At 37.1% G+C, this 14702-nt stretch overlaps 1 protein-coding gene across 1 annotated transcript in view; it reads left to right on the top strand.

Annotated features, from left to right (window-relative positions):
- The first annotated feature begins 9291 nt into the window (after positions 1 to 9291).
- The window catches only part of LOC131101532 (thrombospondin type-1 domain-containing protein 7A-like), an 83404-nt gene continuing 77993 nt past the window's right edge, over positions 9292 to 14702 (top strand). Inside the window, exon 1 of the mRNA XM_058046785.1 lies at positions 9292 to 9719. Coding sequence (XP_057902768.1) covers positions 9572 to 9719 — 148 coding nt within the window. The 5' untranslated portion in view covers positions 9292 to 9571. The remainder of the gene's footprint in view (positions 9720 to 14702) is intronic.

Raw genomic sequence — 14702 nt, 5'->3', positions numbered from 1 at the left:
TGTTCAATTTGTATATTAACATCTGTAGTTTCAAAATACCTAAAGCTAGTATTATTTACTAATGATACTACATCCTTTTGTTCTCAGAAAGCACACAAGAGACAATTTACAAAATCAGAGATGAAAAATGAATGAATGAATGTTTGGATGAGATGCTAATTTTTCGAACCTTTGTATTGAGTTGTGGACTCCTATAGAGCAGCTACACACAATAACCTGCACAGAAAACTTTATAGATCTTCCAGAATCTGCACCTATTCCAGCTGTATTTGTGCTTCAGAATCAGAATCAGAATCAGAAATTGTTTTATTGCCAGGTATGATCAAACACATACTAGGAAATGTTTTTTTTTGCATTTTTAATTTGTTCTTTATAGTACTTCCTAGCGATACTTCCATAGCGACATATTTTATGATTCTGAAGCACAAATACAGCTGGAATAGGTGCAGATTCTGGAAGATCTATATAGTTTTCTGTGCAGGTTATTGTGTGTAGCTGCTCTACAGGAGTCCACAACTCAATACAAAGGTTCGAAAAATTAGCATCTCATCCAAACATTCATTCATTCATTCATTCATTCGTTCATCTCTGATTTTGTAAATTGTCTCTTGTGTGCAATCATTTAGTAAAGTAAACTTAAATAGTAAAAAAATTAGCAAAGAGTACTACAAGATATCAGAAGTTATGAAAACTAGCAAGAAAAAAATCAGGCTGTAAATATAATGTAATCACAGCTCCCCGATATGGAATAGTGTGACATTGATATTGATATTATGCTGACTGGTGACAAATCACAGTAGAGTGGAGGCGGGCCGTCGGTGAAATACATTAAAACAGATCGTTTTGGCGGGAAAAACAGACTGTGTATATATATATTTATACTGTATATTTTGTATTTTCATTTTTAATAGATGTGTCTGCACCTACTTCACCAAAACAAATTCCTGGTATGTGTTTGATCATAAAACAATTTCTGATTCTGATTCTGAAGCACAAATCCAAGGAAATACAGCTGGAATAGGTGCAGATTCTGGAAGATCTATAAAGTTTTCTGTGCAGGTTATTGTGTGTAGCTGCTCTATAGGAGTCCACAACTCAATACAAAGGTTCGAAAAATTAGCATCTCATCCAAACATTCATTCATTCATTTTCTACCGGTTTTCTACCGGGCTTTAATAGGCTCCAGCAAACCCGACCCTAATAAGCGACATAGAAAATGGATGGATGGATAGAAGAAACATCAGAAATCATTAGATTTTGTTGAAACACATTCGTAATATTCTATGGTTTGCCTGAAGTTAAACACTCTGGATATCATTCAGTATTGTCATGATGCATCCTCCCAATATGGCAGACGGTTGACGGGTGTACGCTGCATGCAGTTTTCCCGGTGAATACTCTGTTTCTTACGTGTGGCCCGAGGCTGTGTGGTGAAGGGAAGGATGTTTGCAGAGCTGCATCTGCACGTCTCTCCGAATCCTAGCAACACACAGGATTTCATGGAGTATTTATAGTTTTTTTTTTTTATGTAGTCGTTGAGAGATCACAACAAACATGCGGTGGAAAGTTGAAACTGGTTGGCACAACCAGACTATGAAATAAACCAAACTCAGTGGGTTGCATAGGCTCTGAAAAAAAACCTTGGTTAGCATCATTAAGCTGTTCCGGAAGATCTGATTCTGAAATAATCTATTTTATACATGCACTTGCCATGTTTCATAATTTGTCCTCCCTCCAGTTATACCAGTAGTGTGCCGTCAGAGCCAGCAAAGCCTTCTCTGCTGGCATAAACATTACCAGACGCATTGACAACTTAATTCTAGTATTTGTTCCATTGATTTGTATGAATTTATTCCCTTTATTTTGTAGTATGTCTCTTGGTTATGCAGCTTTTAGTACAGGGGTCTCAAACTCAATTTACTTGGGGGCCACTGGAGCTCGGGTCTGGGTGAGACTGGGCCGCATCAGGTTTTCCAAACCCCCCCCCCCCCCCAAAAAAACGCATTTATTAAAAACAAAATTGTTTTAAAAACTTTGCTTTGGTTCGGATTTTCTACAAGAAAAGCTCTGATAAAACATTCCACCGTTCTCAGATATCTTAATTTTTATTTTTCTACACAAAATAAGATGAAAAATAAATAAACAAATCAAGAATAAAGAAAATCAATCAATCAGTAATAAATAAATATAATAATAATAATAATAAAACGGCAAATAATAAAAACTTAAGAAACCACATATAGTTGGTGGGTAGACAAATTATTTTTTTCAGATTAAAATTAGCAAAGCATTATTAGAGCCCTGTAGACATGACAAAACACGACTATAGTCACATTTATACTTTTTTTATTTACAACATATTGCGCAACTGCAGGGTCTTGAGACACATGCTAACTCGCAAACTAGAGAGCTAGCGACCTAAACGGTAGCCTTCAAGTTATTTCCTTTAAACTTAAATAGCCAAAAACTTACCACTTCCACACGGATAGGGAGGATAACTATTAACAGTTATTTAACCTTTAACATGAACATTAATCAAAAGTAATAATTTTTTCTGGGTGCATGATACCATACAGCATCCATATCAAACTTTAACATTAAACTTTCATATCAAGGCAGGGGGCCTAAACTAGCGTCCTGCGGGCCACATTTGGCCCGTGGGCCGCATGTTTGAGACCCCTGTTTTAGTATGTTCATAACATTGTAGTATTACCTTTCTGTGTATTATTTAGGGTTTCCATATACAGTAATTGTAGACTCTGCCGTTGGATGTAGTTTAAAGCACTAAAACAGTATTTTAGTAGTCTTTTAAATGGAGAAATAAATCAGTAATTAGGTTTTATGATACGTTTGTGGGCCCTGGAAAGCTCGGTACTTGTGTTTGCCTAATGCTAACTCCGCCCCTGCTTCAAGGGCACTTTTACAGAGGAACCTTGGTTACTGTCCGACCCAGTTAGCAAGTTTTTCGGTTAACAAATCTTGCCTCAGTTTGCATTGATATTACACTAAAGATTGAACAGTATATTATTTAGTATTAACAGTATATATATATATATGTATATATATACTTGCTAACTGGGTCGGCCAGTAACCAAGGTTCCTCTGTAAAAGTGCCCTTGAAGCAGGGGAGGAGTTAGCATTAGTGGCTATTTTTCTATACTATTGTTTACATTTTAAGACAACTTTGCTCACATATTTTGGTTTGACTTTTGTCTAAATTCAGTTCATGGAAAAAAATATTGATATACGTATATCGTAATATCGATATTCTATTCTATATTATTATTATTATTATTATTATTATGCATTTTTTGATTTTTTTCTGCTAAACAAATTGTAAAATTATAAACATTGTTGGTTCCCTGGAACAGATTCATTGGATTTCATTCATTGGATCTTATGGAAAAAATGATTTGGTTAGAGTCCGTTTTGGTTAGAATCAGACCAACTTGAGTGAACGATGGATGTTAAGCAAGGTTCCACTGTACAATTGGATTAAAGACACTCAAACACAAATTACAAAATGGGCACTGTAGACGTTGACAAGGAGAATGAAAGGTGAGAGAAATCTCACATTAAAAATGTACTACAAAGTGTCAAGAAGTAACAAAAAAAATGTTCTGGGTCAAAAATCACACCTGTGCTTGATTGTTGACTTGCCTGTAAACAAATCTGTGCTGGTGAGTCTCCTTTGCCAAGACCAAGATCTACTTTATTGAGCCATGTTGAATCTAGGTCCAATCCTCTTCAATGGGAAGTATGTCGGCCATGAAAGAAATGGGATGTTTTCAGCTTCTGGGTAGTCATTTATTTTTACTTGATGTTCAAATACTCATTTACCTCAATTAAATATAATTTATAACATTTTCACAATGTTATTTCTGGATATTTGTCAATATTCTGTCTTTTACCACAAAATACCGGACTTTGTAAGGGAGTATACTCAAATACTTATTTCCTTAGTTCTACATCCATGTTCAACCAGAAGAGCAAATTCTGAAATACACATTGCACAAGCAATTTCTGCAGTTTTCCTTTGTGGCTAATGAAAGGTAAGCATGCTAAGAATAGCTCTAAAACGATGACCCAATTTCTTACTGTGATTCCTCAAATCCTCTTTTGGGGTGCACAAGCAGACAGCATGAAGTGGGACTTTTAGGGCTCTAAAAGCATGCCCACATTGCCCTCGCCCCCCTAATCTGGGTTACCGGTCTTAAACAAATGGATTGGAGGACAATAGGGAGATCAGGCTAAAGCCTGACTGAAGTCGTGGACTATTCCTAAGTCAACCCACTGACTGATGTGATCCGTTTGGATTACTGTTGTCTCTTTGTTTATGTTTTTTTTGGAAACAAAACAAGTACCCGATTTCCCCGCCGCCAAAAGTCCATTCCCCGTCATGCATTCAGTCGTTTTTCCGGTCAAAATTGAGTCGTTTTCAGACTACAAGACACAAACATATCTGAATCGAACAGTATCAGCATCATCGGAAACCAACGACTACTGTTCGATTTATGTACATTTATCTTTCTTATTACTTCACTTACTTATTACAAAAAAAAATCGTATTACTTCTTACTCCAAAGAATACTTGTAAGTCTAACTAAAATGTGTACCTATTATTCTCGTTCATTATAATCGACTCGATACTGACGGGGAAACGTCTTGCCTAGTGTGACGGTCATAAACGAACGGGTCAAAAGAACTAGTTATTTTTTGGGAAACAAATAAACGAGGTCACCGCCCCTAAAATATTCGTTCAGTCCGTTCAGTTGCAAACGATTTTTTTTTTGATTGGCCGGAGAGTCAGTTAACTGTTCTTTTTGCAGGGCGGGACTATCTGTGCGCTTGCCAGTTTTGTCCTATCGTCGCGGCTCGCTCTGTGGGTGGGTGGGGTTAGCGGACTGAAAGACAAAGACCTAGAGATTAATCGACAGTATCTGAACGAACGTGAACATGGGCGAACGGACTGACTCGACACGGCTGACCGAGATGGGGGGAGATCACAGGGCTACGACCAATTGACCGAGATGACCGAAATGACCGAAATGACCGAAATGAACGAAATGACCGAAATGACCGAAATTAATGAAATGAACGAAATGACCGAAATGACCGAAATGACTGAAATGATCAAAATGATCGAAATTAATGAAATGAACGTAATGATTGAAATTAACGAAATGATTGAAATTAACCAAATTAACGAAATTAACGAAATTAACGAAATTAACGAAATTAACGAAATTAACGAAATGAATGGATCTTTTTACTGAATTAACCGGTTTTGCCCACCACTACTCTTGGACTTCTGATGGCGAGGGAATCGTCCTGACGGGGAAACGACCATATACCAAGAAGAAATTCTACTTCACTGTAGGCAAAACAGACAACCTGAACAGTCCAGTCCAGATCATGCTTAAAGACTAGGTAGGACAGCTGCCTGTGAGAGTCTCTTATCTCGTCAGACTACAGCTGTTGAGTAGCTTTCAACATGAGAGGCAAAAGGTCTCCTAAGAAAAAACCTGAACAATCCAGTTGCGATGGATTCAGTACCTGAACGATACAATGGTAGTTAGGATGTAGGCCCGAATTGTGGTTCTTTGTCCTGTCTTGGAACTTTCTGTGGTAGACTTTGGTCATCAGAAAACTTCAGGTCACAGTCTTTGAGACAGCATTCTCAAGTCAAAACTGGCCAGTCAGATCCTCACAATCGGATAAGTATGGGTACTGAAACCTGGTTCCATAACATTCCATAACAGAAGTAACCAAAAATTCAGTTGGGTCCAAAACGAATGCAGAGTCAGCCATTTGTAACAAGTTCATACCGTACTGTGCAACTAACGTCTCAATGTAAGTCCCGAAAGAAGCACACAGTCTGACACACTTTGGAAACTTTATTCGTACCTTAGTACCCCAACAGCAGTGCTCGGTAACCTCATTATCCACCAATCACTGTCATGGAATTCTCAACAGCATCGTTGTTATTTTTCCATGAGGCATGCCGACCGAGTGTAGTGTCTTTTTTTTTTAAATAATAATTCTTTAACAAATGTCAACAAAAAGTTGACATTTTTATGGGCATATAATTTACTCGCAGATTCATGGTGGACGTGGTACGAAGTCCCCATGAAAAGTGGGACTCTACCATACTTCTACAGGAAATACGTATACACTATGTGTGTATTGGTTTTCTTCCTGGCGCTAGTTCTTCAAATCGAGGTTGAAAACAGTAAGAAGAACCCAAGCATGACAGATGTTCAACCAATTTGTAGTTGAGGTCCACAGCGAGCCGCGGGTGACATGTTCCTTTATTAAGCTAATGCCTGTGAAATGACCAAAGGGACTAAAGGGGCGGTGGTGGTGGGGGGGTGGGGGTTTGGTTGTAGAGGACGTTTTAGTGGCTGTATCGTATGTAGCAAGGGGACATTCGGCTCCAACATTCTGTTGCCCATCTGCTACTTGGGGTGGAAAGACACACTTTGTGGTGATTGGAAACAAAATGACGTCTGAATTATGATGCTTTTATTAAGAGTGAAGGTTATTATATTATAATCATTACATTTAATGGTATTTATACCCTGGCACAATGTTCACTTCAATAAATCATATACATACTGTAGTATTTAGAATTTAGAGTTTAAAATTCTCCTCAACGACAAACAAAAAATTACAAAATTAAAAAAAATATATATATGGAAAGCAGGAAGTGAACAAATGTAACAGTTAGTGATTGTAAAAGTACCAGATGGAGGGGTAGGATTTAATAAGCTTTGCTTCTTCCTACTCCTTTTGGACATGTGGAACTGGGAAGTGATTATGGGATGCATTCAATTGTAATCTGATGCATGTTCAAATGAAATTAAACCATTACCATTACCATTACCAATTCACATAGCATGTTTTTAGAATGTGGGAGGAAACCGGGGAATACAAATTTAAAAATTTAAAAATTTAAAAATTTAAAAATTTAAGAATTTAAAAATTTAAAAATTTAAAAATTTAAAAATTTAAGAATTTAAAAATTTAAAAATTTAAAAATTTAAAAATTTAAAAATTTAAAAATTTAAAAATTTTTAAAAATTTTTAAAAATTTTTAATTTTAAAAAAATTATCCAAAATTATCCAAATTTTTAAATTTTCAAAGTTTTTTGGGTTTTTGTGACAAAAACAAAAAAAAAACCCAAAAACTTAAATGATATTAGGAAAACAGGAAGTGAACAAATGTAACAGTTACTGATTGTACCAGATGGAGGGGTAGGATTTAATAAGCTTTGCTTCTTCCTACTCCTTTTGGGCATGTGGAACTGGGAACTGATTATGGGATGCATTCAATTGTAATCTGGTGCATGCTGCTTAAACTAATATACTAATATTTACTTTCGTTCTATGTTTTAGCGTATTTCCACAGCATTTCAGTCCAGCTTCAGCTTCCAAACGACTCCTATGTTCATTCTAATTTTTGATTTTTGGCAATTTGGCTTTAGCTTTTCAGAATTGACATGCAATGTCTGCTGCTGACATCATCATCTACTTTTGTTCATTGCTGTAATGAGAAAAACATTTAGCATAAATTCCATTCTAGCTAGGTTGGTTCTAAGGCAGGCGATTGTTCTGTTGGAAGAATTGGACCATTTGGAGTTTTTTGTAGGAATATTTGAGGACATTACACGACTGATTTACTGACCTGCCTGCCGCTGATCAAATTTACTATCTGCTGTCTTTGAGTGCAGTGGTCGTCTCGCATGAATAATACATTTCTTTCACTTTGATATCATTCGAGGTCAACCTGAGCTCAATCAATGATTTATCTTTTTTTTTTTACACTGAATATACAGTACGTAGTACAGTACTATATACCAGTTGCCAGTCATCCTTAGCAACTTTGCGGTTTGAATTATTGCAGCTTTACTCTATCTAGCCCTTTTTTCGTACAAACAATAGGTGTATTTAATTCAATCTTGTGTGTTATTGGTCTACATTCAACATTTTCAAGTGTAAAAAATAGCAATGGAGTATAAATTAATTAAATTAATAATTATTAATAATTTTTATTAATAATTAATTAAATTAACCACGAAATCCAAAGAAATACAGCTGAATAGGTGCAGATTCTGGAAGAACTAGAAAGCCTTTTGTACTGGTTATTGTGTGTAGCTGCTCTATAGGAGTCCACAACTCAATACAAAGAGATGAAAAATGTGTACAATAGGTCCCCTTTAAATAAAAGTATTTAAATTAAAAATATTTATATTTTATATATAATATATTAATACTATATAAATTATATTTATATATTATATATAATATAATAAAAAAATATATTATATTAATAATATATGAATATAATTTATTGAATATATTAATTTAAATATAATATTTACATTTTAAAATTAAATACAAAATTTAGAGTGCAGAACAGGGGGCTGCACAAGCGGTCGAGTGGTTAGCAGACCTCACAGCTAGGAGACCAGGGTTCAATTCCATCCATCTTTGTGTGGAGTTTGCATATTCTCCCCGTGCATGCGTGGGTTTTATCCGGGTACTCCGGTTTCCTCCCACATTCCGAAAACATGCTAGGTTAATTAGCCACTCCAAATTGTCCATAGGTATGAATGTGAGTGTGAATGGTTGTTTGTCTATATGTGCCCTGTGAGTGGCTGGCGACCGCCTTTCGCCTGAAGACAACTGGGATAGGCTCCAGCACCCCCTGCCAACCTTGTGAGGAAAAGCGGTTGAAAATGAATACAAAATTTAGAGTGCAGAACAGGGGGCCGCACGGCGGACGAGTGGTTAGCGCGCAAGTAGACCAGGGTTCAATTCCTTCCATCTTTATGTGGAGTTTACATCTTCTCCCCGTGCATGCGTGGGTTTTCTCCGGGTATTCCGGTTCCCTCCCACATTCCAAAAACATGCTAGGTTAATTAGCCACTCCAAATTCATCCATAGGTATGAATGTGAGTGTGAATGGTTGTTTGTCTATATGTGCCGTGTGATTGGCTGGTGACCGGTCCAGGGTGTAGCCTGTCTCTCGCCTGAAGACAGCTGGGATAGGCTCCAGCACCCTCATGAGGATAAGTAGTAGAAAATGAATGAATGAGTGCAGAACAGTTTGTCTATACGGATACTATATGGATACTAGAACGCAAAAGGAGAAGGGAGGGTGGAGCGGGTGGGCGTGTCTCCGTGTATGTAGTGTCTGTGTGTGTGTGTGAGAGAGCGAGAGAGAGCGAGCGAGCGAGCGAGAGAAGGGAGGGAGGGAGGTGCTGCATCCACCCGGCATACAACAACAGCAGCAGCAGGCTTCGGCATCTATTGTTCCTCGTCTTATTGGTGCCAAACCTCCTTCTCTCTAATGAAGGAGCCAAGAGAGAACGAGACGCAGAGGACAGCCTGAGGATCCGTCCGTCCGGCATCGAACAGGATTACCTCTCTCGGGACATACCGGCGTGGACAAAAGCAGTATAAGACGCACACTTCTTCACCTCGTGGCGTCTTTGATCCTGCCGCCCGCATTGGGAAGTACCGTACTGTGCTCCGTTGTGGGGCGGCGGGGAGGGGGGTAGCGACCATGGGGCCGGCCCGCGGAGCTGTCGGGATGTTGGGGGTCCTGAAAAGGGTAGCCTGGCTCTGGAGGTTAGCGCTGCTCTTTTTCTCCATGTGGGAACTGAACGCACAAACCGCCGTGGAAACTAAGCCCAGGTACATCTGGCAAACAGGTACGTTGTTGCGTTCAATGTCCCGTTCGCTGCCGCTGATGCTGCTGCTGCTGTGTCAAATATTCATATGTAAACACCGGCGTCCTCAAAGCATGCGGGGGAGCATCTGTTTATTGTCGTGCGTCACCACCACCCCTGAGGCAGAAGTTCATTGAAAGCTAGCTTTCTAGTGCGTCAGTCCCTCCGGTATCACATGATTACTGTGTACTGTATGTACCGTATGTACTGCATATACTACATACGGGGGGGTCGGATGGTGCACCCCCCCCATCCTGTACTTTTGTTGTACTCGTTTATCACAGTTTGACACAAGTAATTCATGATAAATAGAAATACTTTATACTGCAACACACAAGCAGGCTGTGGTGTGTTCAATGTTTGCTTTGTGATGAAGGTGAGGCGTTGATGACTCATTATAATAGGAATAATTATCGGACAGGATTTCCGGATTTCCGGAATTCTGTGTTTTTACTGTTGTGGGACTCATTGACTATTAGAGTGGAGCACATGGTCAGACAATACTAATACATGCTCTAGTAAGCAGAGTGAAGAAAGCATTGAGCGGTGGGGTGGGGTGGTGGTGAGTGGTAGTGGTGGTGGTGGGGGGGCGTGGGGGTGGATCCCCCCCAAGCCGTCAAGACGGGAATGCCCTTTTGGATGCAGCTGAAGCTCACTATTCTCTTTCACCACAGTTTAGTTTCTCTCTGTTCGAACGGATCAATGCGCTGGTTTCACCCCCAGTAGATCCCACTGATCAATGCTTATGGTTCCGGTAACGCAGTTCAGCTTGCGTGGGATCAATGTAAGCTTTGGGTGGAGTCTTACATACGATCCATACTTACTATTCACATGTTAGCATTGAGCATTTGTAACATTACTGACACATTATAACCAGTGGAAATACTATACACAGGTCTTTGAATGCATCTTTTGAATGGATTATGTATTAGTTTTGTTTATTTAGCCATGTTTATTCTTGAAAATTATTAATTTCGGCCAAGAATATGTCAAATTTCATGAATAAAAATGAGTATACATATTTTGTATTTATAACAAACAAGCAATGATTTTAGTTTGGAGCTCTTTTTTGTCCCACGGGGAAGTGGATACATACTAAGTGTCTGTTGTTGTTCAATACGTTTTTAAAAAAAATATTATTAGAGCCCTATAACACCCCTATAGTCAATTCATATGACCTAATATGGTTGACATAATAAGAGTTAAAAAGACATAAATTATTAGCATTAGCATTATGAAGGTTTCTTGTTGTTTTTTTTCTGGACATTCATGGACCAGTGAAAATACTATACACAGGTCTTTGAATGCATCTTTTGAATGGATTATGTATTAGTTTTGTTTATTCTTGAAAATTATTAATTTAGGCCAAGAATATATAAAATTTGATTAATAAAAATGAGTATACTTATTTTGTTTTGTTTTTTAAACTAATGATCCAACCGTTGTCAAAACAAACAAGCAATGTTGTTAGTTTGGAGCTCTTTTTTGTCCCATGGGGAAGTGGATACATACGTACTAAGTGTCTGTTGTTGTTCAATACGTTTTTTTATATTATTAGAGACCTATAACACCCCTATAGTCAATTCATATTACCTAATATGGTTGACATAATAAGAGTTAAAAAGACATAGTTTGGAGCTCTTTTTTGTCCCATGGGGAAGTGGATACATACTAAGTGTCTGTTGTTGTTCATTCATTATGGGATAGGCTTATCCTGGAGCCTATCCCAGCTGTGTTCGGGCAAAAGGCTGGGCACACCCTGGACTGGTGGCCAGCCAATCACAGGGCACATATAAACAACCATTCACACTCACATCCATACCTATGGACAATTTGGAGTGGCTAATTAACCTAGCATGTTTTTGGAATGTGGGAGGAAACCGGAATACCCGGAGAAAACCCACGCATGCACGGGGAGAACATGCAAACTCCACACTGAGATGGCCGAACGTGGAATTGAACCCTGGTTTCCTAGCTGTGAGGCCAGGTGCGCTAATGCTAATGTGCTAATGCTAATGCTAATGCTAATAATGTATGTCTTTTTAACTCTTATTATGTCGACCATATTGGGTAATATGAATTGACTATAGGGGTGTTATAGGGCTCTAATAATAATAATATATAAAAAAACATATTTGTCGGGAATAGCTTTTATGTGCTCCAATTGTGAAAATATTCATAAAATCCGGGTCGGTTCTGGAATCTATTAACCGTATTAAATGAATGAGTGAGTACTGGACTGTTTGGATGATGGAGAAGTTTTATATTTTGGTTTTTATATTTGTTTTTGTTTTATATTTTTCTACATTAAAATGTAGAAAGCGTTACATTTCTGGCCAAGTCGAGGTGAAAGCCGAGTCCAACACTTTCTGTTGGATGTTTTGAACACGGTCAATGCTCGGAACGGATGGATGGATAAGGCAACGCGCCAATGTCTCGATAGTCGATAGGTCAGTAAACCGACTGAAAAAACAATCACAATTTTTCAAATGAAACGATTAAACAACGGTTAAACTTCATCAGCTTGGTTGTTTGTAGCCATATAAAAGAAGGGGGGGGGTATTGTGGGCCAAGTCTCGCTCTGAGTCAATGCAAAGGGAGGAGATTAAGGCAACTAGAGCAGATTGTCCAGACAAAGTTAACCTAGATATGCTATAGACCAGCTTGTGTCTCCTCTTGGCTTAAGCACACGGCTCATTAGTTTTACGTGTTGGTTGAGTAGCATCATGATATTGATGCCAAGTGGGTTTTTTTTTTTTTTTAGCTCATGTTGCTGTGGTTTTGACATGTTTGGGGCAGTATGTCTTTAATCCCACCTCTGCGGTTGTTAAAAAGATGCGAATAGAATTGATTTTTTGTGAGAAATTGCACATAAGCGGTCGGTTGTGTTGTTCCCAGCAATGGTAATGGTAATGGTAATGGTTTAATTTCATTTGAACATGCATCAGATTACAATTGAATGCATCCCATAATCAGTTCACAGTTCCACATGTCCAAAAGTAGGAGGAAGAAGCAAAGCTTATTAAATCCTACCCCTCCATCTGGTACTTTTACAATCAGTAACTTCCTGCGTTTCTAATATAATTTAAGTTTGTTTTTAAATTTTTTGTAAATTTTGTATTTTTTTAAATCTGTAAATGATTAATTTTTTTTAATTATTTAAGTATTACATTTATTTAATTTTTAAATTTTATTGTTTTTATATTTTAATTTTTTGTACGAGAAGTACTAACTTTTCCCCTGACCTAATTGTCCAATTTCTCATATTATGACTTTTTTTTAAATTACATATTTTTTCTTTATAATTTCAACTCTATACTGACAAAATTATAATTTTTTTTACATTTATGGTTATAAAATAAATACATTTTGTTCTTAGAATACAACTTTTTTGTCTTAATATTTGAATTTTATTCTCAGAAAATTATAGCTGTTTTTTCCCCATTTTTTTTGTTTAAAATTTAAAAACTGAATTTTCCAAAAGTTGCAATGTTTGTCTGTCATTTTTTTTAAATAATCTTTTTGTAAAAATGTGACTTTATTTCCATATTATGTTCTTAGAATACAACTTTTTTCTATTAATATTTGAATTTTATTCTCGGAAAAATAGAGCTATTTTTCCCCATTTCTGAATTCTTTTTTCATTTCTCACAATTAAAAAAAATTTTCTTATTTTCTTTATTATTTAAACTTTATACTGACAAAATTATTATTATTATTTATATTTACGATCATAAAATAAATACATTTATGTTCTTAGAATACAACTTTTTTCTATTAATATTTGAATTTTCTATTCTATAAAATTATAGCTATTTTTTCCCCATTTCAGAATTTTTTTTTCATTTAAAATTTAAAAACTGAATTTTCCAAAAGTTGCAACATCATAATATTGCTTTTAAAATGAATAAAGTCGTTATTTGTACGAGATGATATGCAATTTAATTTCTCTAGCAATGTGCAGAAACACCAAAGGGAAATAAATGCTATATAAAATACCCAGCGCTAATATTAACATTTCATCAATGATTTGCGGTGCAGTAAAACTAGCGATGACGCTACTGTAGCCGTGTGTAATCTCTGTGTATAATGTGTTTTTGGGGGCAGGATTACTATGTATTGTCTCCCGGATGAAAACACAAACGCACGAGCGATTCCAGCTGTTCCTTATTAACGTGATCACATGCTCCCCCCTTGAGGTTCACCCTCACGTGATGAATGGAATGAACGAGGTGAGGCCCGAGCATTCGCATTGTTGGCGGCTTCTTAACGGGCCTGCAGGTTGACATCTTGGTGAGTAAATCCAGGTCAATTACAGCTGATCCCTGATCTGCTTCCAGCAGAGTAGAGGACACACTGCAATGTCAGTCTTGTAGTGTGTAGAGAAGGGACACTATCAGTCCTTACCGGGGGGGTCCAAATGTTTTCCAGTCAGGGCTGCAACTTTGATATTTTTTAAAGATATCCTAAGAGGTTCTCAAACACGCGGCCCGTGGGCCAAATGTGGCCCGCAGGACACTAGTTTGAGGCCCCCGCCTTGATATGAAAGTTTAATGTTAAGTTTGATATGGATGCTGTATGGTATCACGTACCCAGAAAAAAAATGATTACGTTTGATTAATGTTCATGTTAAAGGTTAAATAACTGTTAATAGTTAGCCTCCCTATCCGTGTGGAAGTGGTAAGTTTTTGGCGATTTAAGTTTAAAGGAAATAACTTGAAGGCTACTGTTTAGGTCGCTAGCTGTCTAGTTTGCGAGTTAGCATGTGTCTCAAGACCCTGCAGTTGCGCAATATGTTGTAAACTCTTAGAATTTTTTAGACTTTTTTCTCTTAATATTTGAATTTTATTCTCGGAAAATTATAGCTGTTTTTTTCCACATTTTTTTGTTTAAAATTTAAAAATTTCATTAAATTTGTAATTTTTTAATTGTCATAATATGTTTTTTTTTCTTAAATAATGTTTT

This window comes from Doryrhamphus excisus, chromosome 14, assembly GCF_030265055.1.
Source record: "Doryrhamphus excisus isolate RoL2022-K1 chromosome 14, RoL_Dexc_1.0, whole genome shotgun sequence".
Lineage (NCBI taxonomy): Eukaryota > Metazoa > Chordata > Actinopteri > Syngnathiformes > Syngnathidae > Doryrhamphus > Doryrhamphus excisus.
This window is presented reverse-complemented; position numbering and strand designations above follow the sequence as displayed.